The sequence below is a fragment of the Pagrus major genome, chromosome 4, assembly GCF_040436345.1.
Source record: "Pagrus major chromosome 4, Pma_NU_1.0".
NCBI lineage: Eukaryota > Metazoa > Chordata > Actinopteri > Spariformes > Sparidae > Pagrus > Pagrus major.
Window position 1 is genome coordinate 30,980,790 of NC_133218.1, and position 26,200 is coordinate 31,006,989.

Below are 26,200 nucleotides of genomic sequence, written 5' to 3' on the forward strand. Positions count from 1 at the left end.
CATAATGTATAACAAGTTTATACTATCCCAAAATGGCACCAGGATCACATGAAACATTTCTACATTCGCACACCCAAGACAAAAAACACAAGAGAAAAAAATAAGAGACATGTACATTCATATCACATTTAATCAGTTTACCTTCCATCTTACCTCATCTGTTACCTCTAAATAATTTCAAGCTGGAAAACACAAACAAAATAATAGGTGCTTCAATTAAAATGTTGTTTTTTTTGTCTTGCTAGATCATTGCAGCCCAGGAGGAGATGCTGAGAAAGGAGAGAGAGCTGGAAGAAGCCAGGAAGAAACTGGCTCAGATCAGACAGCAGCAGTACAAGTTCTTGCCCAGCGAGTTACGAGAGGACAGCAACTAATCATTCAAACAGTCCATCACCGCTGCTGCGTACACGCTTGAAGCAGTGGGAAGAGCACATCTGTGTTTGTGTGTGTGAATTTGTTTCCTTTTGTAACGGCACACTTGAACAGGCATGCGGCCTACAGCGAACTTCAGATATGTTGTGACTGATTTAACAAACCAGTAATGCCGAGTCTGCAGTGAACACAATGACTGAGTCCACATGGAGAGATCTTAAATTCAACTACTCGCAAGTTATAAATACTACTGTGTGGAACTGACTACTTTCTGAAAACAACATAAAGATTGTGGTGATTCCCATGAAGAACTGCTTTTTGTCCTCATGTATAGCAGAACTACTCCGACCGATGTAATCTGAACCAGAATGTGACCCGCTTGGGACAAACCGCACAGCTCGTATGCTCTCATGTTTGCCCATAAGCTACAGTTTCTTTTGTTGTTGTTGTTGTTAGTTTGTTTGTTTCACAAATTGCAGCTCTAAGTCACACACTTTTGAGATGAAGAATTGATTGTATTGCCGTTCATGTGATATAGCCGCATCACAAATAGATTTCAACTCGGTACTCTGATATTTGTACGAATGTTGGCTCCAATCTGGCACCTTATTATCTGTTTGAATCATGTGGCGTGTCTTTAAGTCGGTGGTCATTAACCCTAATATGAAGGAAGATGGGTGTTTCTTGGACCACGATGTTAATTTCAGTAATGGACAGTTGTTTTTGGAGGAATGTTCCTTTAAAACGGTAATGTTAAGTGTCTTTGCTTTCTTTCTCGTCATTTTTTTAAAATGCTGATATTTTTGGGCTCTCCATGTTTGTCGAGGCCCCTTATATAGGTGTCATTGTGTGCAGCCGCTAAGACTTAACTAGAATGTTTTGCTTAATGTTGCCCTTGAATGCTTTTCTACACAGGGCAACATATTACCATAGAAGGAATATTTATTGCTCGCGAGTATTTTAAGCAGAGAGGGCGCAGAGATACTATAGAGACTATACCACCACTAGTCGAGCCAGTGCCGGCTTCCAATCAGACATCTTCTTTTATTCATTCTCATTTCAGGTATTAGGACCCCTACCTACAGTATGAACACAATTTGATCACGATGCAATAACATTGATGGTGCTTAAGGGGGCAGCATTGGTTTCCCTTCCCCCATGCAAACAAGTAATAAGATGAGACTGTATTAGGTTTTGTATTTTTGTGGTAATCAGGCAATTTGATTGGCCGCAAAATCATGCAAGTCAAGACTACATGTAAATACCTCACATCTTTTACGACTCCCTGCTGATTTACTTTGGTCCTTCCACTCTTAGAGTGACTACAGTTGTTTTTTTTTCCAGCAATACTCCATCACTGCCAGGGATTCGATTTCACCTCCAATTCTGTAAATCCAGGAGACTGCAAAATCTGAAAACAACTTAGCAATAAGCTAATTCTAACAAATAAATCACACCAAGGATGTATGTTTAAAATAAGTGCATTTAAAGTGAAGCGACCGCAACGCTAACGTCCATTTTTGCTCATCCGTCTATGAATTTGATGGTGCTCTGTGCAACTTTACTGACTACTCGCTGCAACAGAGGAACCTTTTGTTTACCGAGTTTGATTGTAGTGTGTTTGGTTCCCTTATCTTACTATACAGGGCTGTGTTTCAATATTAAAACTACAGTATAATGTAAGATTACGTCCTGCTGTGAAAAAAAATGCATGGCTTTGTGCTTCAGATGCATCTCTTTGTTTATACAGCGACAGAGTGAAACTTTTTAAGGATGCACTGAGTGATTCTGACCTCCACGTACAGACAGTAGAGCAAACAGCTAAAGACAGACCATCACTTTTTCGTTTTTTTAACGGGTCGGGTGTGAATTCAGAGGTGTTTTCTGGCATTGTATTTTGTGTGTGAGCGTGGGAGGGCGGGGCGGGAGGGTGTGTGGGATGGTCCACTGCTCATCAGTCAAGTCTGTAGTGTTATTATTAGTGCCTTAGTCCGTAGCCCATACAGTGTCTGGTCTGCTTGAGTGACAGCTTCACCACATCGGTTCGATAGAAGGTAATGGACAAGCAAAATCTTTCGGGAATGTCGGTTCATGTCGTTAAATGTTCCTCTTAAGTGCTGAACCAACTGCATCCCCCTCTTTTTCTCTTTAACTCTCTCTGCCACATGGAAAGCCTTCTGGGGATGACAGAGGAACCGTCTGCCAGTCAGAAAAAATGTGTTGCTGTTTTAAAACGTACCATCAGTATATAAATATATATAAGTATGTATATTATATATATGAACACATTTTTTGTACTGCATTCCATGGGCATGTACCACAGTGCTTCTAAACTACGACAGACTGGAGGTTTGGGTCTGTCAACTACTTTATTGTATGTTATGAAGTCACTGATATTTTATGGATGGACTCTTCTTTTTTTTTTTTTTTCTTGTGCTTTTAAGCCTCTACGAAAGATAAATGTGATAAGAACATTTCGATATATCTGTCACCATTAAGATGTCGTGACGCATTTCAATGACGTGGAGTAAATTTAAGTGTTTGGTATGTTTTTTTTTTTTCCCTCCCTCCCTTAACAGAATTAAAATTATGAAGTTACGACAATAAAGACAAGTGATAACATACGATATAAAAAGATATTTATCTGGCCTCAAAAAAACTATTTTTTGTATTCACTGAAAATAAAGCATTTCAATGTAATGTTGTGTGCCAAGCTTCTTTTTTGCAGAGGGAAGACAGAAACAAAGTGCATTTTACACTTTACGTACAGTAGTTAGTTGAATACGCCTCTTTTTCTGAACATTTATTAACCCAAGTTCTTTGACAATAAGTCTCACTCAACTTCACATGCATCAATGATATTGGTATAAAAACAAATTGACAATATAAGGACATAAGACCCAAATTATCCCATTAAATGTTCACAGTATATTCACTTCGCTAGTTGCAATATATCAGAAGATCATGTTTATAAAAATTATTATTATTTATCATTTATCATTAATTTCATCTCCAAACTGGACTCTGCTACTTCCCAGCAGATTTTCTATTTACTGCAAAAGTTGATAAACAGCGACATAATATCAATACAGGGTAAGTAGTAGCTGCTAGTACTACTACTACCACTACTACTAATAATATATTTTTTGTTTTGGATCGGTCCTCGGTAGTTCAGGTGAAATGTAGTTCCCGATAGACTTGTAATTTAGGACATGAATACACATTTCCTTTCTTCAAAAAAAAAAAAAAGATGCACACACTTGAAGTTATTTGGAGCACATGACCTGAAGCACATCTCTCACAAGCTCAAATATCTGTAACCTCATTCAGGCCGTAGCTGCCACTGAGAACACTGAGGTCATGTCCTCAGTTTTTCTGTGTGAATTTGAGGAGTTTTAGCGACTTGGGGGCAGTTTCCAAAAATCAAAACTTACCCTTTTTTTGTCATTTATAGGCAGATTCCAGTACGTATAGACTCAATGTATACTTGAACATGACCACTTTTAGGCAAATAGAAAATGAAGAACTAGAGCTGGGTATCAATATGTGTGCAGATACACTGCCTTCCTTTGGGAAATACAAATGTATTTTTGTACTATTTCCACCCTTTTTTAAAGAAAATACAGAAATGTTCCCGATACGTCAGTCATAATAAAGGACTTTGCCTAAATAAAATACCATCTTATGTAATAAAAACAAAACAAAAACATATCTGAGCGAAAAATTCATGGGAAAAAAATGAAGAATAGGACCAAATACTCAACATCAACTTTCACTGACAGTTTCCAGACCTCCATCTATGCCACAAACACATATTAGTTGTACTGAGGGTCAATACCCAGACCTATAAGCACTCAGCTCCCCACCACAATGTAATTCCCGACAGCATTTAGACCTTTATGTTGGGAAAGAAAGACATATACAGATGGTAACAGTTGGAAAAATTTAAGCGTGAATCGTCCAACTCTCCATATGTATCTGCTCTCGTAAGCGGTCACTGATTCCTGTCTGAGCAGTGCTGTCAGGATGCAGAACTCCACCACAAGTTCTCTGGTTCCACTGAATAACAGAGAGGTGAGTTCTGGCAAGAGGACAAGTGTCTCTTGAAGTGTCTGTGTCACTTTAGTGTCAAGACGAGATGGTATTTCTGAGTCAGCACTTAACCTGAAGCTATATTGAGTCCACGCTATGAACTGAGGCCTGCGCTAAATTTGTCCAGCACTAAAATTCGAGGCGGCAATGTCAGTTACAGTGTCACAGCTGCTGCTTTTAAACCTGGAATCCTTTTTTTCCGCTATATTCACTTAAAGTCAATCCTTTGGCTTTAACTTTGTATGCTTCTCTAAGTGACAGACACCTAAATCTCACTGACTCGTTCACATTTCCCCTGTACATATTGGATGTGACTTTTGACAAGAGGCCTTGTTACACCGGCTCGGCTGAGGGGGAGACATCAAGAATCCCGGCTAAAAGGACGAGGGCATTGAATTTAATGTGGACAAGCAGCTGATAGAAGACAGCTCATCCATTATTTTTATGCCCTAAATCTAATTATAATAAAAGTCAGAAAGCGGGTACGGTTACTGATGACTGCAGCATGCTACATAGCAAGGTTAGAGGCGTCATTCACTCAAGACAGTTGTGTTCAATGTGAGAATGTGGGTGCCATTCTCTTCCCAGCTACTGTGACCTGCTGTCAATGCCCAATTTTTCACATTTTCTTTTCAATGAGAAGACCATCAACATTGTGGAGCTGTTGGCTGTGTTGCTCCACGGATGGAAAATGACACATATGCTCAAACACGCAGTCATCGCGCTGATATTTTCGCATGACCTCACAAATGAGCTCTGTATGTCTGAACGGTCATGATGAGCTTGATAAGGCTGAATCACAGCAGGAGATAACGTCTGACTCAGGAGGAGTGGGTGGAACACCAACAGTACTCCTCCTCACTTTCAATTACTGAGGAGGAGGTGAGAAGTTCCAGTCTAGACATTAACAATGAAATCATCTCCGTACTCCCATTTTTGTCTGGGAGCTGCTCGCTCAGCTGCCTCAACACATCTATGATGAACCGTTCAAACAGCTCCAGGCTTTTAATTGTGGTTTTGACTAATCAGTGCTTTTTGTATTTGGTCTGCTATTCCTTTAATTACAGGAACTACAGCAGCCACTATGCTGAGCTGTGACGCACCACCGAAACAAAGCCCCTGTGTTTAGATTTATGAGTTCTTCACAACAATAAATCAGTAGTGCATACATGGCCATCAACAGACAGTGGTCCCCTAATGAAAATCAACTTTCAGAGGTCTTTAAACTTCACGTGTGGCTCTTCAAAAGGTCACAACATCAATGTTACAGAGCATGCATGAGGGGAATTGTGGGAATACTGAGGGCTGCTTCAGTTTTCACACCCGACAGCATAAATTTGACTCACGGTGAGACTTTTTTCAGGTGAACAGAGTAACTAAAAGTCAGATGTTTTACTCCACAACATGTATTTGATAACTTTAGTTACTGCTTACTTTCAGATTGCATGCTGCATCAGAGCCAAAGGTTCATAGGTTCATTGATTCATCATGAATTTATTTTAACGGCGATCGGATGAAGAAAAAACAATAATTCCAATAATGAGGATAATGCTGAATATCGGATCAGTTAATCGGCTTGGCCGGCTGCTCTATAACCCATGCTATTACTTGTACTTTTCATACTTAAGTATATTTAACACTAGATACTTTTCTTTTAATTTCATTCAAGTACTATTCGTGCAGGTGAGTTTCTCTTTTACCAAAGTATTATTGTAACATGATATCTTTACTTTTACTTTAGGGTGTACAACACTGCATACCATTGCCCTACTAGTGTTTGAGAAATGAGACCTGTTTTAGCCCTTTAACTCAGGTCTGACAGCAGTTGAAAAGAGGTACAGTAACTCTAAACAGACTTTAGGTTGTGACTTGTTCCCTACATTAATGTGAACAAAACAATGTGATAAAAGGCACCAAAGAATTGTGAAGATGACTTCTTGTCTTTGCTGTATAAATACTCTGAACATGTTGTCCAGGAACAGTATAATGACCCTGGGAAGAGAATATAAAAACTCATAAATTCAACAGTAAGTGTGTCTGCACTCAGAGAACTCCAGGCCCAAGTATTTATGAATGACTTGCAGACCTCTGAATCCAAACCCTCAAATTTAATCTGACTTAATCATTAATTTTTGGATAGGTACAATGTGGTGATGTTCATCTCTCTATCTATACGGGGTGCTAGGGTGACATGGATTGCGCCATGAGCCTCTCTGATCTCTGTATATGACAGGCATGCCTGGTTGACTGCTCAACAGCCCACAAAACACATGGTGGGATGACAACACAGTGACAGCTGACCGCCTTAAAAAAAGCACCGCAGGAAGGATATCAGGCTGGACCACCAGAGTGATACAATATAGGAGTAAAACACAGAGAAGAAAAGAGACAAGTGATTCAAAGTTATGGATATAGATTATTATTTCTAACAGGTTCTTAAAAAATAATTGTAATAATCAAGTGTTTCTTCCTCAGCTGTTAAAGGTGCATTATGTATTTTTGCAGAATAAATTTTAATCAGAAGAGAAAGATCTTCACTTTTTTTTCTGCCTAAACAAACTAAATAAACAAACTCTCTTTGTTTTCATAACTGAGAAATCTGAATAAACAAACTGACCTTAAAGGACGACACAATTTCATACTGTTTTACTTTGTTTACACTTGGCGGACCCTGCCACCTTTCTAGCTTCAAACAGTGTTCTGGGGACCCTATTTCCCTCTGAGAACAGGTTGTTTATCCTGTTATGGGGGAAAAAAATATATTTCTGTCTGGATTATTACCTCATTAATATTGTAAATATTAAAATTCTGACTTTGAATTTCTTCTCCAAAACGACATAGTGCTCCTTTAAAACCAAGAAGCAATCACACAATCATTATTGGTCTAGGTTTATCCAGCTAATTCAGACTACGGACATGTGAGGAAAACAGTGAGGAGTTTTTGGCATGATTTATCACACACAGGCTGCTTGTTTTATTCAGTTTCCCCCCTGATTCCCATCACAAATGAACCAAAATAGTAAATGATCTGATTAAAGAAAGCTAATGGAAATTTGCAAAAAACCAGGCACAGTGAGGGTGGGAGCAATTACAGGGGCAATGGACAGAGTCAAGCAGGTGCTCTCCAAGGAGTAAAATCCCAAAAATATGCACTCAACAAAACTCAAGAAGAGTAGTAAAGGTGCAGGGAAGGAGGGGAGGATGCTTGAGTCTAAAGGCTCCTTAGTGAATGACAAAATGCTGTCAGCTGGGTTGTTATGCCTTGAGGACAAGAAGACGGTGCTCTTCATATAGTGTTACATAACATCAGTGCATGTCTCTCCGACATATAACCTTTTACTACAACAAATCTTCATTTTGCCCGTTAACTTAAATTTAGCAACATTTGGAGATTCTTATTCCCAAGCTCCAATTTCCCTAACATGTAGAAAAATTAATTACTGTAGTCGACCGTAAACTATTATTACTCAACTGGTCCTGACTGCAGGTTGTGTGTGACAGCTGCGGCTGCGCCAGTGGCCCTGTGAACTATCACAGAGGCGCTGTGAGGGGGGCTGTTGAAATGCCAAAGCTTCTGTATCTTCCACTGTGCACGCTTCTACCATATCCACTGCCGCCCGTTTGAGATATAACTCTCAGGCATGTCTTAGCTGAGAGAGGAGTTGGACAAGCTTGATGATATATCTCTACAGAGACCAAAGCCTATCTGAATGCTGTCTGGATGTTGAACTATGCAGTGAGAGGGAGCTGCTGAAATGATCCCTGGAAGACAAACAAGCCGTACTGGCTAATATGACACCCCACAGAGGGAGAGGAACTTTCACAGGGGCTTATCCAATCAGATATATTTGTTTTGTATGAATAGCTCTGATGCTTGGAGTGCGGGAACAATTCAGTCTGGTACCAATCACTGTTGTGAGCACATGATTCATTAAACAGTGTCAGATATTCTTTATTTTGGCAGAAATAGATGTAAAAAGTGTAAATGATTGGAAGATAGTGGTCAAAAATATTCTTAATTTCCCTTTTCTCACATGTAGTTTCTGGGTTATCTTCCTGAGTGATAATTAGGTCATTAATATCAGCATGTTTCTCCCAAATAGTCCCCCATCAGAAGAGCTACTACCTCTTGACACTTTACTTCCTGCATGTCACTTGGAGGGTGTTGGTAAGAGGAGTGGACGTCTTGGTGTGAAGGGGAGTGCCCTCATGACGTCCAAACCCCATGTATAGTCACAGAAGCTGTCAAATGTCTTGGAAGAGCGAATCACCGCAGAGATCCAATAAAAATACAGGTCCCGCGTTGGCAAACAGCTGCAGTTGTTTCCAAAAAAGTATTGGGTATCCAGTAACTGCCCAGCCAAACTACATATTTGACTCACTACAACCCAGGCGAGCTCGCACTCCAGCTTGGCGTTCAGTGTGGATCAGACGCTCCGATCCTTCATCCAGTTTCTTTTGTTTTCTTTTTGTTTTTTTTGCGCGGACACCAACCTACAATAAGCAGCCATGGATGCCATCAAGAAGAAGATGCAGATGCTCAAGCTCGACAAGGAGAACGCCTTGGACAGAGCAGAGCAGGCCGAGTCAGACAAGAAGGCAGCTGAGGATAGGAGCAAACAGGTCGGCATCCCGATGTGGAAGGCGCTCGGGTGCTTTTACGCACCGGTGCCAGTGGCACGGTGCGCCTGGCGCTGCATGGTTCCTGCATGTCCAGTGACTGAGGAATAATAGCGTATCCCCACAGGATTAAATGAAATCTTAAAAAGCATAATAGCTTTGCTTTTGTGTTATTTGACTTCATATTTGGGCTGCTTGACGTTGGGAACAATGGGGAGCACTTTACATTTACTGGATTGCTTAAGATTTAGCTATAATGGCTAACAACAGGTATTTCATAAAAGCCTAGAATAAATGTATTTCTAAATAGTTGATATACAATCAGTCATTTATTATTTTCACACCTTAGAGATTATTTACAGACATTATGAGGTGTGCATGCTGAAGAGTGTGAGAGTAATCATATCTGTCTTCTGCATGTTAGTAAATGTCATCTTGTCTCACTGTGTCCCAGCTTGAGGATGACCTGGTAGCACTGCAGAAGAAGCTGAAGTCAACTGAGGATGAGTTGGACAAGTACTCTGAAGCCCTGAAGGATGCCCAGGAGAAACTGGAGCTGGCTGAGAAGAAAGCCGCAGATGTGAGTTTGGGCTGATGGCACGACAAGTGGAGAAGCCCCAGTGGGGCACTCCATTGCCTAACATTTGACCTTGAACCACCCCTTTGGGTCCCCTCAGGAAACTAAGACTACCAGCCCCCATACAGATTTACTCTAATGATTATTATGCAGTAATCAATTATAAAAGGCTTATGGGCTGTATAGGATGAAAACATAGATAGTTAAATTTAGCTTGTGTGCTGTATATGGTAAGGTTACAGCTCAGTGGCTTACCAGTGCATTCCACAGCCATTTGGACAAATCTGAGGGCCAGTGTAGGGTTTCAGTCGGGCGTTTTACAAGCATATTTTGGCCTATAAAATCCTTGACAGATTTGTGGTTGTTCTGGTTTCACTTGGCAGTTCTGTCCAGCCCTGATGAAATTACCAGTTTATTGGCTGAGTTTAATGTTACACCAATTACGCCTAATTGATGACCTGACAATCAGCCACACAACAATCAGCAACACAGCAGCATATAAAGAGACACATAAGATGGCCTAAGATAAACTTCACCGACTCCTAACTTAAAAAAGTACAAAAACAGATGCATGAGAGAATAAAAATAAAACAATTTATAAAACAAGTAGTCTAAAAACTAAAACTACAACACTTTCCGAGCGCCTGCTACAAGATAAATGACAAAAGTTTTAAAAGTAGAGGTATTAGGTATAGAGGTAAGTAAAATCAGGTCATTAAGTTGCATAAAAAAAAATAAACAAACAAAATAAATGATTAGGGATTGCAAGAAGATGATGGATAAAGTGTCTGTAGGCATCAGTGTTGAGGTCTAGTTAGTACAGACAGGAGGACAATAATAATATTAATAATAATAATAATAATAATGATAATAATAATAATAATGATAATAGTTAGTGTTGTGTTCAATAATTAATAACTATGTATACACAAGTGTAACTTAGTGTTTGATGTCGCTGTGACTCCTGATGACCAATGAGTGTCCAGTGCCCGGAGCTGTGATTTTATAGGGTCAGCTCAATTTACCAGTAGGGGATGCCCTCAAAACAGCTCACGCATTAAACAGTTGTTTAACTGGCAAAAAGTAGAAGAAATGGCATGAAATCAATTCAAAACCACACTGAAAATCGGCACAGTTGCAATATTTTCTTATTTAAATGGCAAAATCGAAACATTTGCGTGTGAAATCAGGTACTTCCGGGGTTGGTGGCACATCCCAATCCTCATCAGCAGTTGATTAAGGTGGGGGCAGGGATCAAACGCGCCGCATCTCCAAGCGTATGCGTGTGAGTCTGCGTTGAGGTAGCCCGCACACAGCCGAGAGGAGGGGGAAGAAACTAGCTTAGCTGAGGAGACACACGCAACTAAAACAAAAAAATAAATAAATAGCAAAAATGGCCGGTGGGAGCTCTCTGGAAGCTGTGAAGAAGAAAATCAAGTCGTTGCAGGAGCAGGCCGATGTGGCGGAGGACCGGGCAGCGTTACTACAGCGCGAGCTGAACAACGAGAAGAGCTCGAGGGAAACAGTAAGCCGCGGCTAATTATTTAAGGCAATTAGTCCTTAGACTGACTGTCGACGGCATTAGGCGTGAATCTGGTCAGAAAAAAAAAAAAAAAAAAAGCATGGCTTGCTAGGCCCCGGACAGCGACGGGGTTTTTATCCTCAAATGCAGCCAGGTATCAGGTAGACGTGTTTGTAAATGTAGCCCAGTGCGGGATGAGAGTGAGTTAAAACGATGGGGCGGATGAAGGGAGGCGGCAGGTCCAGAATAAACAAACAGCCCTGTAACAAGTAGGCTAACAATGCAGCAGCACCACAGGTCCTCCAGATAAAACCCCGTGTTTAAACTCCCGCAGGCCACTAGCTACTTAGAGCTGCTGTCTCTCATCCCATCAAAACACTTAATTGTATCCGTGTTATGTAGCTAATTTGTTTATGGGACAGGATGAGGATGCAAGTTGGACTAGAAAACAAATGAGGGAACGTGGATAAATTGGAGCATTGTCCTCAATTGCAATGCTAACATGTCTTGAGTTTAAAATAAATGTGTGTAAAAAAAAAAAAAAAGCAGTCACCCATCCCCTCAGCCTGTGTAGATAATGTGCACAGTAGAGACTACATCTCTTCCCCACGGGGCGTGTTCCTGACCCAGCCCAAGCTCTCTCCTCAGAGAGCCTGCTGGAGCAGCTTGGATGCTGTGGCCCTGCAGAGCCCAGCTGAAGCAGCGCTGTATACATGGTTTCAGGCTATACGACTGAACTTGATTTGACTGTCTGTGATCGTGTTGTTGTGGTCTCCTAGGCTGAGGGCGATGTAGCTTCCCTGAACAGACGTATCCAGCTGGTTGAGGAGGAGTTGGACCGCGCTCAGGAGCGTCTGGCCACAGCCCTGACCAAGCTGGAGGAGGCTGAGAAGGCTGCTGATGAGAGTGAGAGGTGGGTACTTGCGCAGACCCCAGACACAATCCACTTATAAACCCTGCTGTTAGTCCTTGATATTATTCAGAAAAAAAAAATCACAGCTGCACTCTCTTAATCCCTCACATCTTGTGAGGTTTTAAGCTACCTGTCACTTAACATAATTTGTAATGGTGAAATAGATTCTTCTTTGAAAAAGAGTGACCTGTCAGGATTAGGACAGGAAGTTTTAGATTTAGAAGAAAATCCAGTCCTGAGTCACTCCACATGCTGATGCAGACTTTTTAGTGCACAGTGATCATTCTTACACTGAAAGCCTTTAAGACAAATGGGAAAACAAGTTTGATGACTCTGGCACTGAAATGTTGGGTTTCTCCCAAACTACTTTATGCTAAAAATCAAAGATTGCACATGATGTAAGCCCGTTGAGAGTACCACTCCTAACATGTTGCTCACTGTTGCCACTGGTGGCTGGAAGTCATACTGCGCTAATATTCACAAGTGAGTTCATTGAGTTTACACCATCTTTAGCTTTTAATGCAGTATAACTCACGACCAACAGTGGAAGCGGCACATTTGTAGCATTTTAATGTTTTTTTTTTAAAGATGTTTGTTGCAGGGACTGACAGCATGGATAACAAGTCACACTCCTCATGTCATGTCAGGCTCTACTTCGTGTTATTCATACGTGACTGCTCGTACACACTACAGTGCTGCTCAACATAACGTAACAGACCATTGTGTCTGTAAAGTATCCAGACATGTTGTCCAGACAGTAATCCAGTGTTTGTGGAAGAATATGTAGACATCAGTAGGAACCATGTGCTCTGTGTTAACATTCCTCCAATTTCCCGGGCCCTTATGAACTTCTGGTCTCTTATCAAAACATATTGATGCTCGTGACTTAACTGGCATGCTGTTTTCTGTCCCTCAGAGGCATGAAGGTCATTGAGAACAGGGCAATGAAGGACGAGGAGAAGATGGAGCTACAGGAGATCCAGCTGAAGGAGGCCAAACACATCGCTGAGGAGGCTGACCGCAAATACGAGGAGGCACGTTTCTCAGCTGTTCACATCACTCTTGAACTTTGAGTGTAGCTTTTCCTACATTCTTGAACCTAAATGTACTAGCTGGCATCAATGGCTGCTTTGTCAGATGCTTATTATTACCACAAAGTCTTAAATAACTATGAGAATTACAGTAGATACATTAAGTGTTTTTTATTTTTAGGATGTGTTATACTACTGTGGGACTAAACCTTTGTATGTGACTTCAGGTGGCCCGTAAGCTGGTGATCATTGAGAGTGACTTGGAGCGTACAGAGGAGCGTGCCGAGTTGTCTGAGAGGTAACAACTTCCTTCCCTTTGCCCTCCAATTCCTGACTTAGAATAACATTTCAGACTAATTCTGTTGTATTTTTCGTTTCTGTTGTCTGTTGTCTGCCACTCCCTGCTTGTGCAACCCAACCCATAAATCAATAGCAAATGCTCTGAGCTTGACGAGGAGCTGAAAACCGTGCAGAACAACCTGAAGTCTCTGGAGGCCCAGGCAGAGAAGGTAAGCATGGGTGACCAAGAACTTTAATGACAAATAATCCAGTTAAACCCTTGACAATCTGTTAAAAACTCTCTTGGGTTGTCTTGTATATTGACTAACTTTGGCCTTTGTGTGCGAACACAGTACTCACAGAAGGAGGACAAGTACGAGGAGGAGATCAAGGTTCTTACAGACAAGCTGAAGGAGGTGAGTTAACTAAAATTGGCATAAACTTACACTAGTGAGTCATTTAAAAATAGTTGTATCCATCCTGTGTTTTTGATTATATGGCATTTTATAGAGCTAGACGCATTAGTTATTTGAATTAAGAATGCTGATTATACATTATGTGTCTTTATTACGGCACTTAAACAGCACCTAAGTGCTTTAAATGTCCTGTAGCGTTGTGGTTAGTAATGCAAACTCTCTTAATGTGAATATCTAATGTTTGACTGTATTCCTCCTCTCAGGCTGAGACCCGTGCTGAGTTCGCGGAGAGATCGGTCGCCAAGCTTGAGAAGACCATTGATGACCTTGAGGGTATGAATCTTTTCCACTTGATTTTACACTTTGGAAAAAGTTGTTTTTACTAAATGTTGGAGTGTTTATTACAGTGCAGTTCTGCAGTTAATACTCAATAAGTCAATACAAAAAGGTAACCTTGTTAGGCCTTACGGACTCATCATAGAGTCATGGCATTTATCCTAGAATAAACACCAGTTTTTCTGTGATTTCTCAAAGGGACACTCATAAAAGAGACAAAATTGCCTCTTTTTATAAATGCTGGTGCAGTGTGAGGTTATTCATCTGGTCAGCAGGGCGTTAAATAGTCCTGAGGACAAATATCTGCACCGTCAGTGGTCTACCAGGGAGAAAAAAAAACAAAGCCGTGATCCACAGAGGCTGGCGTGATATTATTCATGCTGGCAACAACATTTCTCATCTCACCACAATGCTGTTTGGCATTCTGGTGTAGTGACTGTTCAAGGCCAGCTTAGTCCCAAGCAGTCGTCTCAGGGTCACGGAACATGTGAGGCAGTTTCTCTGTGACTCCTCAGGAATCTGACACAACATCACCAGCTGTTCCATGAGCACTTCCTATTTCTGTCCTGCTTCTTTTTCAGTTTCTCTATTTGCATTCAGACTTCTGTTCTCTGACACTATATTATTTTTTTTCTGTTGTCTTCTTATTTTTATTACAAACCCTTCACTGCCACCCTCATAATAATTACCACGCAATAGATGAGCTGTATGCCCAGAAACTGAAGTACAAGGCCATCAGCGAGGAGCTGGACCACGCCCTCAACGACATGACTTCCATGTAATTCACCATATGCTTGTTTCTGCTCTTTGCCTTAGATCTCACCCCCCCCCTAACCACCAACCAATACACAACAGCTCCCTCTTGTGGCATGTTTGAGTGCAGTGATTTTTTTTTTTTTTTTAATCTGCTACATTATAGATGGGGTGGATTCTTCTAAGATCCCCCTTCACTGCTTGTCTAACATTGATTTGTGTTGAACTAAATGGATATTTCTGACTAGTTTCTCAGGCTAGATCCCCCAAACATCTAAAGTTGGTAACTACTAACAGCATTTAGCAGTAGTGTTAGTTTCCCTTTGTTTCTTCCAACACAGCCACATGTCTTCATAAGCTTCATTCTCAGTTTCTCATTCAGTTCTGCATCCTTTTTCCTCTTTTTTGCTTCTGCATGTCATTTATATTCCATTCCTCCTTTTTATATCTCCCAACACTTTTTGTTCTCCTTTTTTTTCACAGCTAAATCTTTACACCCCTCACCTCAGAAGCTGGTTGAACAACATCATCATCTTTCTCCTGTGCAGCTCAGCCCAACTTTCTGTCTCCTCTGTCTCTGTATTTCTTTACTTGTGCACATTGGGCCGTCACTGCCGCCATCCATCTGTTCACCTCTCGTACAGACCTTTTTGAGCCGTATTACTTCCTGTAAAATAAACATTATTCCATCTATGCCAGCCCCTTCCCCTTTCTCCTGCAATGTTTCTTCATTTCCATTTGTCCCATCTTTGTTTTTTTGATTGTTGTCTTTTAATTTGTTTTGTCGAGTAGCTTTTGAATAAACTCTGAAGCTCCTCTCACATTCACTGTTCCCTTTTCTGTTTGAGAGGACCGTTACTTTGTATAATGGCACTATTGGGGTGTTGAATGATTTCATTTACTTTAAACAAACTCTTGTCAACGTAGGAATCGATGGTTTTCCTCTCAGTTTACCTTTTGCATTAGAAGAATTCAGTTAAATACCAGCTGCCATGCTTGGAGAGACACTTTATACGGCGATTTGTGCTGCTATTTTCTGTATCTTATTTAATCAAGTTTTAAGCTAGAGATTACATATTTTTTCTATGATGTGTTGAGCACACTTAAGTGGCCAAAAGGATCAACTGCTGCTTCAAGTGGATTTTAAATGCTGACTCAAGCATCTTAACAATGATCTTCAGCAACTAAATCCTTTTAAGTGAGAAAGTTATATCATAAGACATTCAGACCTCTTAGGAATGTATTTGCTTTGATATGACAGTTACCAGCCTCAGTCCCTGCGCCAAGAATCACTGACTCTGAATCTGGATCATTCATTGGTCACTTATGTGTAGGCTTCTTCCAGACTATCTTTAGTATCTCAGTAAGTATAAAGTCAACAAAAGGGATAATGAGTAATTTACACCCAATTAGTGACAGCTTGTGAGACCATTTGGAAATTTGAATGACAAGTGAGTGAGTTATTGCTTTAGTTTGCCACGTTAATGAGGTGGCCAGCTCGAATACAAACCGTTTTGTGATTAGCCTCAAAGCAGCACTAACTCTTTGTCTGTTGTACTAACCTGCCTTCTGTCTCTTTCCCTTCTCTCTTACCTGCTTTCTGACTGCCAAGACCATCTATACAAGCAGCTTGAGAAAAACCGTCTTCTGAACAATGAACTGAGAGTAGCTTTAAACGAGGCCTAACCCGGACCGGCCTCTCGTATGCTTTCATTCTTCTGAAACTCAAATGTCCAGGCATATTGTCTAATGCTGTGGTATATAAAGAGTATAGACAACTGTGTCCATGACACAAAAAAACCAAACCAAGTTATGCTTTCAACAAACGGGATACAAACGTACGACTTTCACATTATGCATGCTCAAAACTGCAGATTCAGCTGGGAGGTCAGACAACCTCAGGATATGAATGGATTAGATTTTTTTCGCTGTTATCGACAGGGCTGTACTGTAGCAAATCAGTCCAGTTGAAATCTGCATGGTGCTCTGGCTCATCGGGTGAAGGCTGGAGAAATGGTATCATCCCAGAATCCCCCTTGTTATGTTATATTGACTAACCAGAAAGGATACGTTTTCAACCAAAATAATTTATAAATTGAAAATCACAAGATGCAGTGTGTTCGGCGGTGCTGAGAACCAGAATTGACTTGTTGGAGTTGGTTAGGTTTTTCTTTATCTCTATCTGTAGCATTTCAGTCGGGACACACATCAGTGTTTTGATCGTTCGTTTTGCATTAACAATACATTTGGTGATGTGGTTGTAAACCCTGTGTTAAAAGATCATCCCTCAACTCAAATTAAATGAGCATGATTATGAAAAGGCGGGATGAATTGGGGGGTAAAATCGGTGCTCAAGAGTTTTTTTTTTTCTTCATTGACCTGAACCTGTTTGGACAGGGTGCTTGGACATGATACTGTAGGTCACAACAATCCATTGCCACACAGACGTGCTCAAGAGCCATTGTTTTGTCCTAAACCCAGCTCGTGCAGTCTTGAATTACAGCCCTGTCTATAGCTTAAGTGTAATATTTACAGTGAATTGGCTCACAGACTTGGAGATGAGGACATGTACTTATTGAATGCTAACTTCTGTTATCAAAACATAAATGTTTGTAACAATACCACCAGATGTCTAACACTGTTATGCTGGACTAGAGCTTTGTCTGTTTTATATTCTGTGCATCTTTACGCTGTTTTGTTTTTAACTGATGCAATGCTATATTAACAGATAAACTCACACGTGCTAAAGAAGAAGGCCTGAGCGTAAAGCAGATGCTGGATCAGACTCTAATGGAGATGGTTAACCTTTGACCCAGCTATGTTGCCTCATCTGCTCTGAATATGGCTGGCTCCTGTATACGGCTGCTTCACATAATGCTGGGCCTTGTGTTTCTATGTGTCCTCTGACCTTGACATCCGGAAGAAACGAGCTCTAAACAAGGTAGCACAAACAGCCTCAGTGGGCTACAGATCACCTACACTGTTTCCGTCACACACTGTAATCAAAGGTCAGCTAACATTCACTGTATCTTTAATAGGTTTGTATATGTTGGGAGAATTTGCACTTTTGTAGGGAAAAATACTGCACATAATCTTCGTGAACAAAGCCATACATTCAGCCAAGGTTATGTAAAAGGGACTTTTATTATGTGTACTTTTGTAAAGTTGCTTGTGAGTCTTTTTTTTTTCTTCTTCTGTATTATAAACATTCATTCAGTGTCAGTCATGTTGTACACTTCCAGTTTGGCGAGGAAGGGATTCTTGGCGCAGTTGCTTGAATGTACCATTATGTACAGCGAAGTGAAAGAAATGTTTGCACAATGTACAAACTTTTCTGTTCATTTTGATAAACTGATTTGTTTGATTTTTTGGCTCTCCCATTTTATCATGGAAATGTAATGAACATAAATAAATAAATGGTTGGATCAAGTATCATTTGTCGGGCATCATTAAATGTTTCTTTAGTGGTTTTTTGTATATATTTTTATATATATTGGAAAGGGAACAGACAGAGGGGAATATGATATTAAAAGACAAACTTTACTGTCATTACTGTGGCTATTGTTTCACATTAATGATCTATATGTCAATGCAAAATGGTGTACTAAACTTTTTCCAGTGGAGTTTCTGCTTGAATTTTAAATAACAAGCACAACAGGACAAACTACTTTTGACATAGTTACACATGACCTCTCAGTGTATTGCATTTCATAATCACTGCAGTCAAATATGACTTACGTGAGCCCAAACCTGTAGAGGGATATTTTATTAAGCAGTGTGTCTTTACCTTTTTGTGCTTGTAATGCTTTAAAATGAAACGATGTGTACTTATTACAGCTCATCGCAGGTTATGGCCTCAGTGTGGACATGAGTTGTATGTTTTTTTCCTCTTGAATGATTTAGAGCTTTTAAAGTGCTAAAGATGTGGCATATTTCACAAGAAAAAAAAACAAGAAAATTAGAAAATATCAGCAGGAATAATCAACAAGACTTTTTTTTTTTTTTTATCAAGATACACTTAAATGTTGGGGGACAGTTTAAGTGCCATAGCTCCTCCCCGCCGCAGGGGGGCGGTGTGACACCTGAAGGCGCCTCTGCAGCTGTGAAAGAGCAGAGGTGAAAGTTCGTACTGTGGCAGCCGTGCTGGAAAACGCACGACTTGAGAGTGAAATATGGGTGAAAATCAGGATTTTGCCGTTTCTTTACAAGACAGCAAAGCCGCATACGTACTCAGCAATGTTGCCGAGGTGGTTGAGCGAATCCTGACGTTCGTACCAACCAAGTCGCTTTTCCGGATCGCAAGGTAACGGAACATATCTGTATGCTAAGCAGTGAAGTTAGCTAGCGTTAATGTCTGTCGGCTGGGAAGTGAAACTACTTCTCAGAGATATACGGAACATTTCGAAAGCTATAATGGGAGCTTGACTTTTCAGATATAGTACCTGTATCTTGTGTATATTCGCATTCAAGTGCTCGGTCGTGTTTGACAGACGCACGAACTAAGTAGCTAGCAGTTGGCTAACTCCACTGCCAAGTTTCTACCAAGCTAGCAAGAAAAGTTGAACTGTGTCTGTGTTTCTCCTCAGTGTGTGCAGATTGTGGAGAAACTGTGCCCGTCGAGTGCTTCGGACTCAGCAGCAGCTGACCTGGGTGTCAGCTACTGGACCGTCTAACGCCGAGGTCCATGCCCTCTGCAGCATCCTGGCTGAGGAGGTGGAGGTAAGTCATCACACCCACATCGAGTGAAGAGTAACGGGAAGCTGCTTGTGGCAGAAGATTATTATCCATATCAACCTTGTACTGCACATTTATAAACGTTTAGAGATGTGTTTAACATACATGCTCAGCCAGAAACCTAAAGATATGTCCAGGAGCTGATAAAATATCTTTTTATCTCACTTATTTTGAAGGAGAATGACTTTAATGATGTGTTATATTGTTGGACCATGTTTTGTGTCCAAAAAGCACTGAACAAATGCTCGAACACTGTTTTAATGCATGTACTTCTGATTTGTTTTTTTCCAGAAAGTGTTTCTCCTGCCCAAAACTGTTCTGGCAATGGTAGACTGCGAGGCCTTCAATGGACAGGCTTATTGCTACAGAGAGAATAAAGGTTGGTATTAAATAATAGTGCACAGTGCTACTGGACTATTATGTAATGTTAAATGTTAAATCATTTGTCTGATTAAAGCATTATGTCTCATTCATACATTTTGTGTTATTGGAAAAACCTGTATGAGGTGAGAGGGATTATTAAACAGATGCATTTAAAGATTTCCCAATATTGAGATAACTGAAAAGTACGCAGCCTTTGGTAGCCAGTCTTGAAAGTAGGACTGTACAATTGTGATTTTTTTTTTGATAGATATTAAAATTGAGACATGATTAATGAATAGTGGTAAAGACTATTTTTACATCAACATGTTTATTTTCTCTGAAAAAGCTATTAAAATCATAGTGATGTATCATCATTGATGTATCTGAGAACAATATTTGTTGGCAAAGACATCTCTGCAGCACCAAAAGACTTCATTATAATGCTGTTCTGTCAAGCATTTGACCTTAATAAAAAAATTGCAACTTCTGCAATTTGGATGTTGCATGTTTTGTAATACTTGCGCAACCTTACTTGTAACTCTGTCTCTTTGACATTGTTTTGTTGAACACTGAAATATATAAAACTATCAAGGCCTATGCTCCCCTTTTGTTAGAATATTATTATCAGTGTGTCTTGCTTGGCTTACCCTAGCATGTCCATCAAATTCTGATTTAGTTATTTTACAATGTTATCACAATTGTATCTTAGAAGGTGTAGAATATACATAAAATACATTTCTAATGCACCGATTATATTATGTTTGTTTTACATATATATAATATCTCACAGATGAATGTAATCAGAATTGAGGAAAGCTTTCAAGTCTTTTATAGCCTAATATCCAAGATGGGTCACAGAGACAGATATTCACCAAAAATGCCTAATGGTATTGGGTGCCCCAAAAATTTCAGTCCTAAGAACCATTTAAAATAATTTACATATTCAAAATCATTATGAACATGAACAACAGTGAACCAGAAGGATGCTGTTGTCTTGTTTCAGTGCTTCTTATCGCTGTGCATTAGACTCCACCTGTCATCTTGTTACTTGATACTAAAATACAACATAAGTTGGATCTGTGTTTATGTGTACTACATTATTAACTCAAAGCCACAAATATGGGTCCTCCTACTTCCTCCACTGTTACGTTTGTAATAATACACTTAACAAAAGTAATTATGAAACAAAAAATGACTTCTTAATGTTTGCATTAAGCTTATTTGCTGAATATAGAATGTTAACACTTCCTCAGACTGGGGTCGTACTAGGATTCAGGCCAGTTTACAGTAGGTGTTATCTCGCTGTGTATCTCTGTTCCCTTTCGCTCAGTTTCAACTTGTGACTGTTCCTCTTTTTCACCACAGCTTGAGTGGCTTATTGTTGTTCTTCACATATTCAGTCATTCTGTAATGACTGAGAAACTGTTGCCACGGTGTGACAAAGAGCATTACATCATGGCTGACTTAAAAACCAAGCAAGATTTCTCATAGTTGTCATTTAGAGTTTGTTTACAGTCGTGGTGAAGCTTATTTCACCAGTGTTGTGTCAGAGAGCTGTGCTTTACTGGTGGGACTTTCTCTGAATTGTTGCATTTGAATTTCTAGCCACCTCTCCTTTTAGTTGTTATTAAAATGATGCACATATAAAACGGTGACCTTTCTCAAAACATGCTTTTTTTCCCTCAACTACTCTGAAGCAAAAAGGAGTCGCCACAGTCCTGACACCGTTGAAGAACTGAACCTGCTCTTCCCCAAAGGCTGTGACATCATGGGCATCGCAACACCCGGCATAGTCTGTAAGTGTTCCTCTTTTCTGTCCCTTTAACATTTCATTTAGACAATAAAATCCCCATCGCACCCATAATAAAATCATGGGTAGCTACATACAGGGAATCACCTAATTCAATATTGATTAACAATGTCTCTTAAATGAGCTTTTAAGCTGTGAAGGTACAAATATGTGGCTTTAACATTTTTAACATCTACTGGGATGCTGTTAAAAAATGACAGCTAACCAGGTTTCTTGGATATATCAAAGAAGAATATTTCACCTTCGAGCCAAGAGGACTACACATTAATCCCCAGTGGTGCTGCCTCGTTGGAAAGCTCCACTGGTGGCTGGCACCTCCCTGCCGCTCCCTCTGATAGATTGCCTAGTCTGCCTGCTGCTGTGCTCCCCATTTCTCCATATAATCACAACCCCGCGGAGAAGCGACTCTCCATCAGCCACGTTCTCTTTCCGCGAGATGATGGCTTATCACGCTCTCGTCGTCTATCAGGTTTAATGGCAGCCTCAGCTGTTTGTGATAACACTCATTTTGTGTTATTGCAGCTGAGGGTCACCTCAGGGTCACTCCGCACATTTAATTCGAATAAATTGAATCTTTAATTGGATAAGGTTGGAGCTTTAGATTACTTGTAATAAGTCTGTCATACAACATTTATTACAGCTAATTAATTATGCATGTTGGTAGTGGGGCTGCACAGTATTAAAACGATGACTTGTGATACACCTACACATTGTATTTCAGCATTATTCTTCATGATTAAATAAGATACTAATGAGCAGTATTTCTTACACCAGTTGCACACCAGAGGTTTAGCTCAGCAAAAATTTAACTCTAAATCCAAAAGCTGTTGTAGCAGTAGTGAATGAAGCTGCCAGTTTAATGATTTTATGATCCTGTGAATTTTAGAGTACTGAAATCACGCCTGGTGTGTTGTAGTCCCTGACTGATATGATGTGTATATGGATCTAGTTTGTGCTATTGAGCCAAAATCCTAAAGTGTCTTTAGTCAGTGTTGGTGAGGGTCTGCTGGCGACCAGAGTTCCTCATGCTAAAGTTTTTTCTATGGTTATTAGCATATACTGTCTCAGCTTTGAAAATTGATTCCCAACCCCCAACAGTAACCCTTACAGTTGATTGGTGAGGCCCATGCATCACTGCCCTTACTGCACTTACTCGAATAGCCACTAGATGCTGACTCCAAGAAACTGCCTGCACCAAAATCAAAAGAAAAATCGCGTAACCTCTCACTTCAGCGTCATACATGATTTTCTACCTGCACTTAGTAAAAAATCTCCTCGCATCTGCTTTTGTCTCCTCTGACCAAATTAGGATTTTCTGGTTGCAAACGGCAGCAAACGGTGAACGCAGATCAAGTCCTCGACACCCCTTTTGAAACTAGGAAGATGAAAGATGTTATGACTGCTTTCTTAATAACACTGCAAACAATAAGAATAGTGGTGGTTGCATTGAGGGTCTCTCAAATAAAAAATAGGAGTAAAAGAAAAATAGGCAGAAATAAAACCTACTCACTGCTCAGTCTTTTGACCGGAATCAATAGTCAGGCTCACGGGCCTCCGTGACGCATGACGTGTGCAAGGTACTGCATGTAACTTATATACGAGTGTACTTCATGATTTCTCCTCTGTGCAGTAACTCCCAGTGGCTCCTCCTCCAGCCCTCCCCAGGAGTACCAGGAGGGGGAGGCTGGCTTTGCCATCATGTTCCCCAACCGGGACGGTGTCCACATCAAGCCCTTTCATTTCTGCAAAAAGTCCATCTCCCCAACAGCCCTGAAAGAAGCAGGTGAGTGTCGGCTCACAGCAGTTTTTCAATAATCTGAACAGAGAAACGCAAAACATGTAAAAAAAAAAAAAAAAAAATCTTGCAGAACATGTTTTCATATCACTCTTTTATTTGTTGTTATTTCTTTTCAGGCCTAGTTGACAACCCGGAGCTGCGTGTTGTACTGATATTTGTCTATGAGGCTTATAAATCTGGAGGAGCACGCTTCCTCAGCCAGATACTGGAGCCGCTGGCTAAGAGCAAAGCTCTCATCGCTGGAGGGCTGGTAGAAAGTGTCTTCTCTCCCACCAGACACTGGTGAGTCAATGTCCACTTAAATCAAGGCGTTTTTATTAGTTACAATTACAAGTGATTTCATGTAAATTCCTGAAGTTCAAATAATGTTAGTTTCATTTTGATCTGGAGTTAAATGATGAGTGTAATTTTTTTGCAATACTCACACTCTCCCTCTCCTCCTCACTCTGTAGCTGTAGCCAGGGTGCATACGGAGTGGTGGGCCTGGCCCTGAGCGGCCCTAAGGTGCAGGGGGCATCTGTGCTCTTGGACCAAGACATCAGCAACCCAAAGGCAGCCGAGGCCACGATCCGGCGGCTAAAGGCGGCCAAGATTCCCGAGAGGAACACCCTAGGGTTCATGTTCGCCTGTGTGGGGAGAGGGCAGAACTACTACAACAACCAGACCAATGTAGAGGCCGACGCCTTTCGCAAGGTGTTCCCCAACACCCCGCTCTTCGGCCTGTTCGGCAACGGCGAGATCGGCTGCGACCGAATCATCAAAGACGACTACACGCTGTGCGACACTGACACGGACAGTCTGCAGCACGAGTACACTACAGTCATGACTCTGGTGCATCTGGGCTGACTGACTGACCCACAGTGACAATAGACAAACAGGACGACCTATCACGCTCCTGTTTGTCTCAGCAGTTGGGAACAAGAAACATTCTGTACAGCGTAACTCGCATTACGACTCAGAATGTCGCCGTCGCCATTCCTGCTCATAAAGTAGGAAAACGATCCCCGTAGCCATCAATGTAATGGCATCGTTTGGGAAATTGTGTCACCCGGACACTGTGTGTAAACACAGCTTCTTATTAAAACTAGTGAGTTTCACAAAGTTCAGATTTAAAAAGACGAAGCTATCACCTCTTTTTACATCCAAATGTGATAGAGCACTCGTTTAAATATGTGATTATATTTCCCCACACTTTGAAGGCATATCTTACCCTCTGACATTAACCTCATGGTCTGTTTGCTTTGCAGGTGAGTAAATTATATACACTTGTGTGTCCCACAAGCTTTTTGTTCTAGTTGTTGATCCAGCGCAGGCACTTTTTATTCTTGTAAGTAAGAGGAGTGTTGTCCCTCTTCCACAAAATCAAGGTGATCTTGATTTGAATGCTCTTCCTTGTTATGTAGATTTTACACTCATGGTTTTTACACTTTTGTCTTACCAATGGAAAAATAATAAACCATGTTAGCCTACGAATTAATACTCTTTTGCAAGATATCTATGTACCGTGGCTCTATTAGGTACCAGGAATGCAGTCAGGATTTTACAGTGCCTCTTCTTTTCTTTTTTTTTGTCCACGTCTGGTCATATCTCCTACTTCCTACGTCCAACTGTTACTAGTTGGGCCAAATGGTCACTTCATTTAGCTTCTGCAGTTTAAAAGAAAGCATCATCCTAAAAAAAACAAAACAGAACAGGACCGCCCTGTTGGCTGACTTCACTTTACTCTCGGCTCTCGTGGTTAGAAATGAAGATAAACTGTTAAAAGGTCTGAAAAAATGTGATTGATTTGGTGGAGATGATGTTAATATGGTATCCTTTGCAAAAAAATAATAAATGTTAAAGTTTATAAGTTTCTTTGAAATCTTGATAGTATAGTCTGAGACTAACTACCTAGTTGCGCGTCTGAAAAAGCAGCCAAATTAAAAGATCATAGAATATTGCTCCTTCAAAACCCAGTAACTCGTCTGTCATTGATCGATGTCGTGCTCTTTGCTCATGGAGAAGAATATCCTGCAGACATGAAGGTGCAATTTCCAGTATATATACACGATTGTTGGTCGTTAGTTGCTGTTATATGTTGAAGTTCAGCTTTTCTATACATGCAATAATTGTTGCAAGAATGGACGTTCCAGTATGTTACTTTTTTTAAATATAAAAAAAGCCCTTCTTTGTATCCTAACACACATCTGGCCTAGGTTTTGAAGAGTTAATTAAATTGTATTAACTTAGTGTTCATGGCTGATTGAAACAAAGTTGTTCTGGTGTTGATGCACTTTTTCTACATGTGCCAAATCATGTCTGTACTGCTTCTTTTTTCTTTTCTCCTCTCTCCCCTCAATAAATGACAAACATTCAGTATGAAGACATGTGCTGTGTTTTTCTTCCACTGTTCAAACCAACTACAGCAGCATCCTTGTAGACCCCCGGTCCCTGAAACCCACTGGGCGTTACGCATCCTCCCTTTGGTTGTAACCACAGGCCCTACTACGCTCAATTCACATCACCACTTTTTCCTTATTTGCGCACACCCTGAAATGTGAGCCTCTCAGCCTATAACATCCTCAGCAGCCCACGTCCAGGCGTG

General features: G+C 40.6%; 3 protein-coding genes across 5 annotated transcripts in view; all 3 read left to right on the forward strand.

Annotated features, from left to right (window-relative positions):
- tln2a (talin 2a) overlaps positions 1-3,072 on the forward strand; it is a 93,524-nt gene extending 90,452 nt beyond the window's left edge. The window contains exon 58 of the mRNA XM_073463975.1: positions 246-3,072. Within this exon, the coding sequence (XP_073320076.1) occupies positions 246-374 (129 nt within the window). The 3' untranslated portion in view covers positions 375-3,072. The remainder of the gene's footprint in view (positions 1-245) is intronic.
- A 5,901-nt stretch (positions 3,073-8,973) lies between these two features.
- Positions 8,974-18,341, forward strand: LOC140995075 (tropomyosin alpha-1 chain-like). Of its 3 annotated transcripts, none has more exons than XM_073464983.1 (9): positions 8,974-9,087; positions 9,539-9,664; positions 11,963-12,096; positions 13,013-13,130; positions 13,355-13,425; positions 13,561-13,636; positions 13,760-13,822; positions 14,086-14,155; positions 17,640-18,341. In XM_073464983.1, the coding sequence occupies exons 1-9, from the start codon at positions 8,974-8,976 to the stop codon at positions 17,720-17,722; spliced, it is 855 nt and encodes a 284-aa protein (XP_073321084.1). In that variant the 3' UTR covers positions 17,723-18,341. The 3 variants fall into 3 exon arrangements, with proteins under 3 accessions (XP_073321084.1, XP_073321085.1, XP_073321086.1); XM_073464984.1 differs by lacking the exon at positions 17,640-18,341 and adding an exon at positions 14,858-14,940; XM_073464985.1 differs by lacking the exons at positions 8,974-9,087; positions 9,539-9,664 and adding an exon at positions 10,923-11,186.
- A 654-nt stretch (positions 18,342-18,995) lies between these two features.
- fbxo22 (F-box protein 22) lies at positions 18,996-25,978 on the forward strand. The gene is made up of 7 exons (XM_073465082.1): positions 18,996-19,214; positions 19,498-19,630; positions 19,937-20,024; positions 21,706-21,804; positions 23,449-23,601; positions 23,733-23,898; positions 24,069-25,978. The coding sequence occupies exons 1-7, from the start codon at positions 19,084-19,086 to the stop codon at positions 24,460-24,462; spliced, it is 1,164 nt and encodes a 387-aa protein (XP_073321183.1). The 5' UTR covers positions 18,996-19,083; the 3' UTR covers positions 24,463-25,978.
- Positions 25,979-26,200: the final 222 nt, after the last annotated feature.

What these genes read in the sequence shown, in the direction of transcription:
- LOC140995075 (XM_073464983.1), top strand. Translation starts at nt 8,974, where the DNA reads ATGGATGCCATCAAGAAGAAGATGCAGATGCTCAAGCTCGACAAGGAG. An exon ending in CTGAGGATAGGAGCAAACAG is followed by an intron (nt 9,088 to 9,538) that starts GTCGGCATCCCG and finishes ACTGTGTCCCAG; the next exon opens with CTTGAGGATGACCTGGTAGC. An exon ending in CGTGCCGAGTTGTCTGAGAG is followed by an intron (nt 13,426 to 13,560) that starts GTAACAACTTCC and finishes ATAAATCAATAG; the next exon opens with CAAATGCTCTGAGCTTGACG.
- fbxo22 (XM_073465082.1), top strand. Translation starts at nt 19,084, where the DNA reads ATGGGTGAAAATCAGGATTTTGCCGTTTCTTTACAAGACAGCAAAGCC. An exon ending in TCCTGGCTGAGGAGGTGGAG is followed by an intron (nt 19,631 to 19,936) that starts GTAAGTCATCAC and finishes GTTTTTTTCCAG; the next exon opens with AAAGTGTTTCTCCTGCCCAA. An exon ending in TTGCTACAGAGAGAATAAAG is followed by an intron (nt 20,025 to 21,705) that starts GTTGGTATTAAA and finishes ACTACTCTGAAG; the next exon opens with CAAAAAGGAGTCGCCACAGT.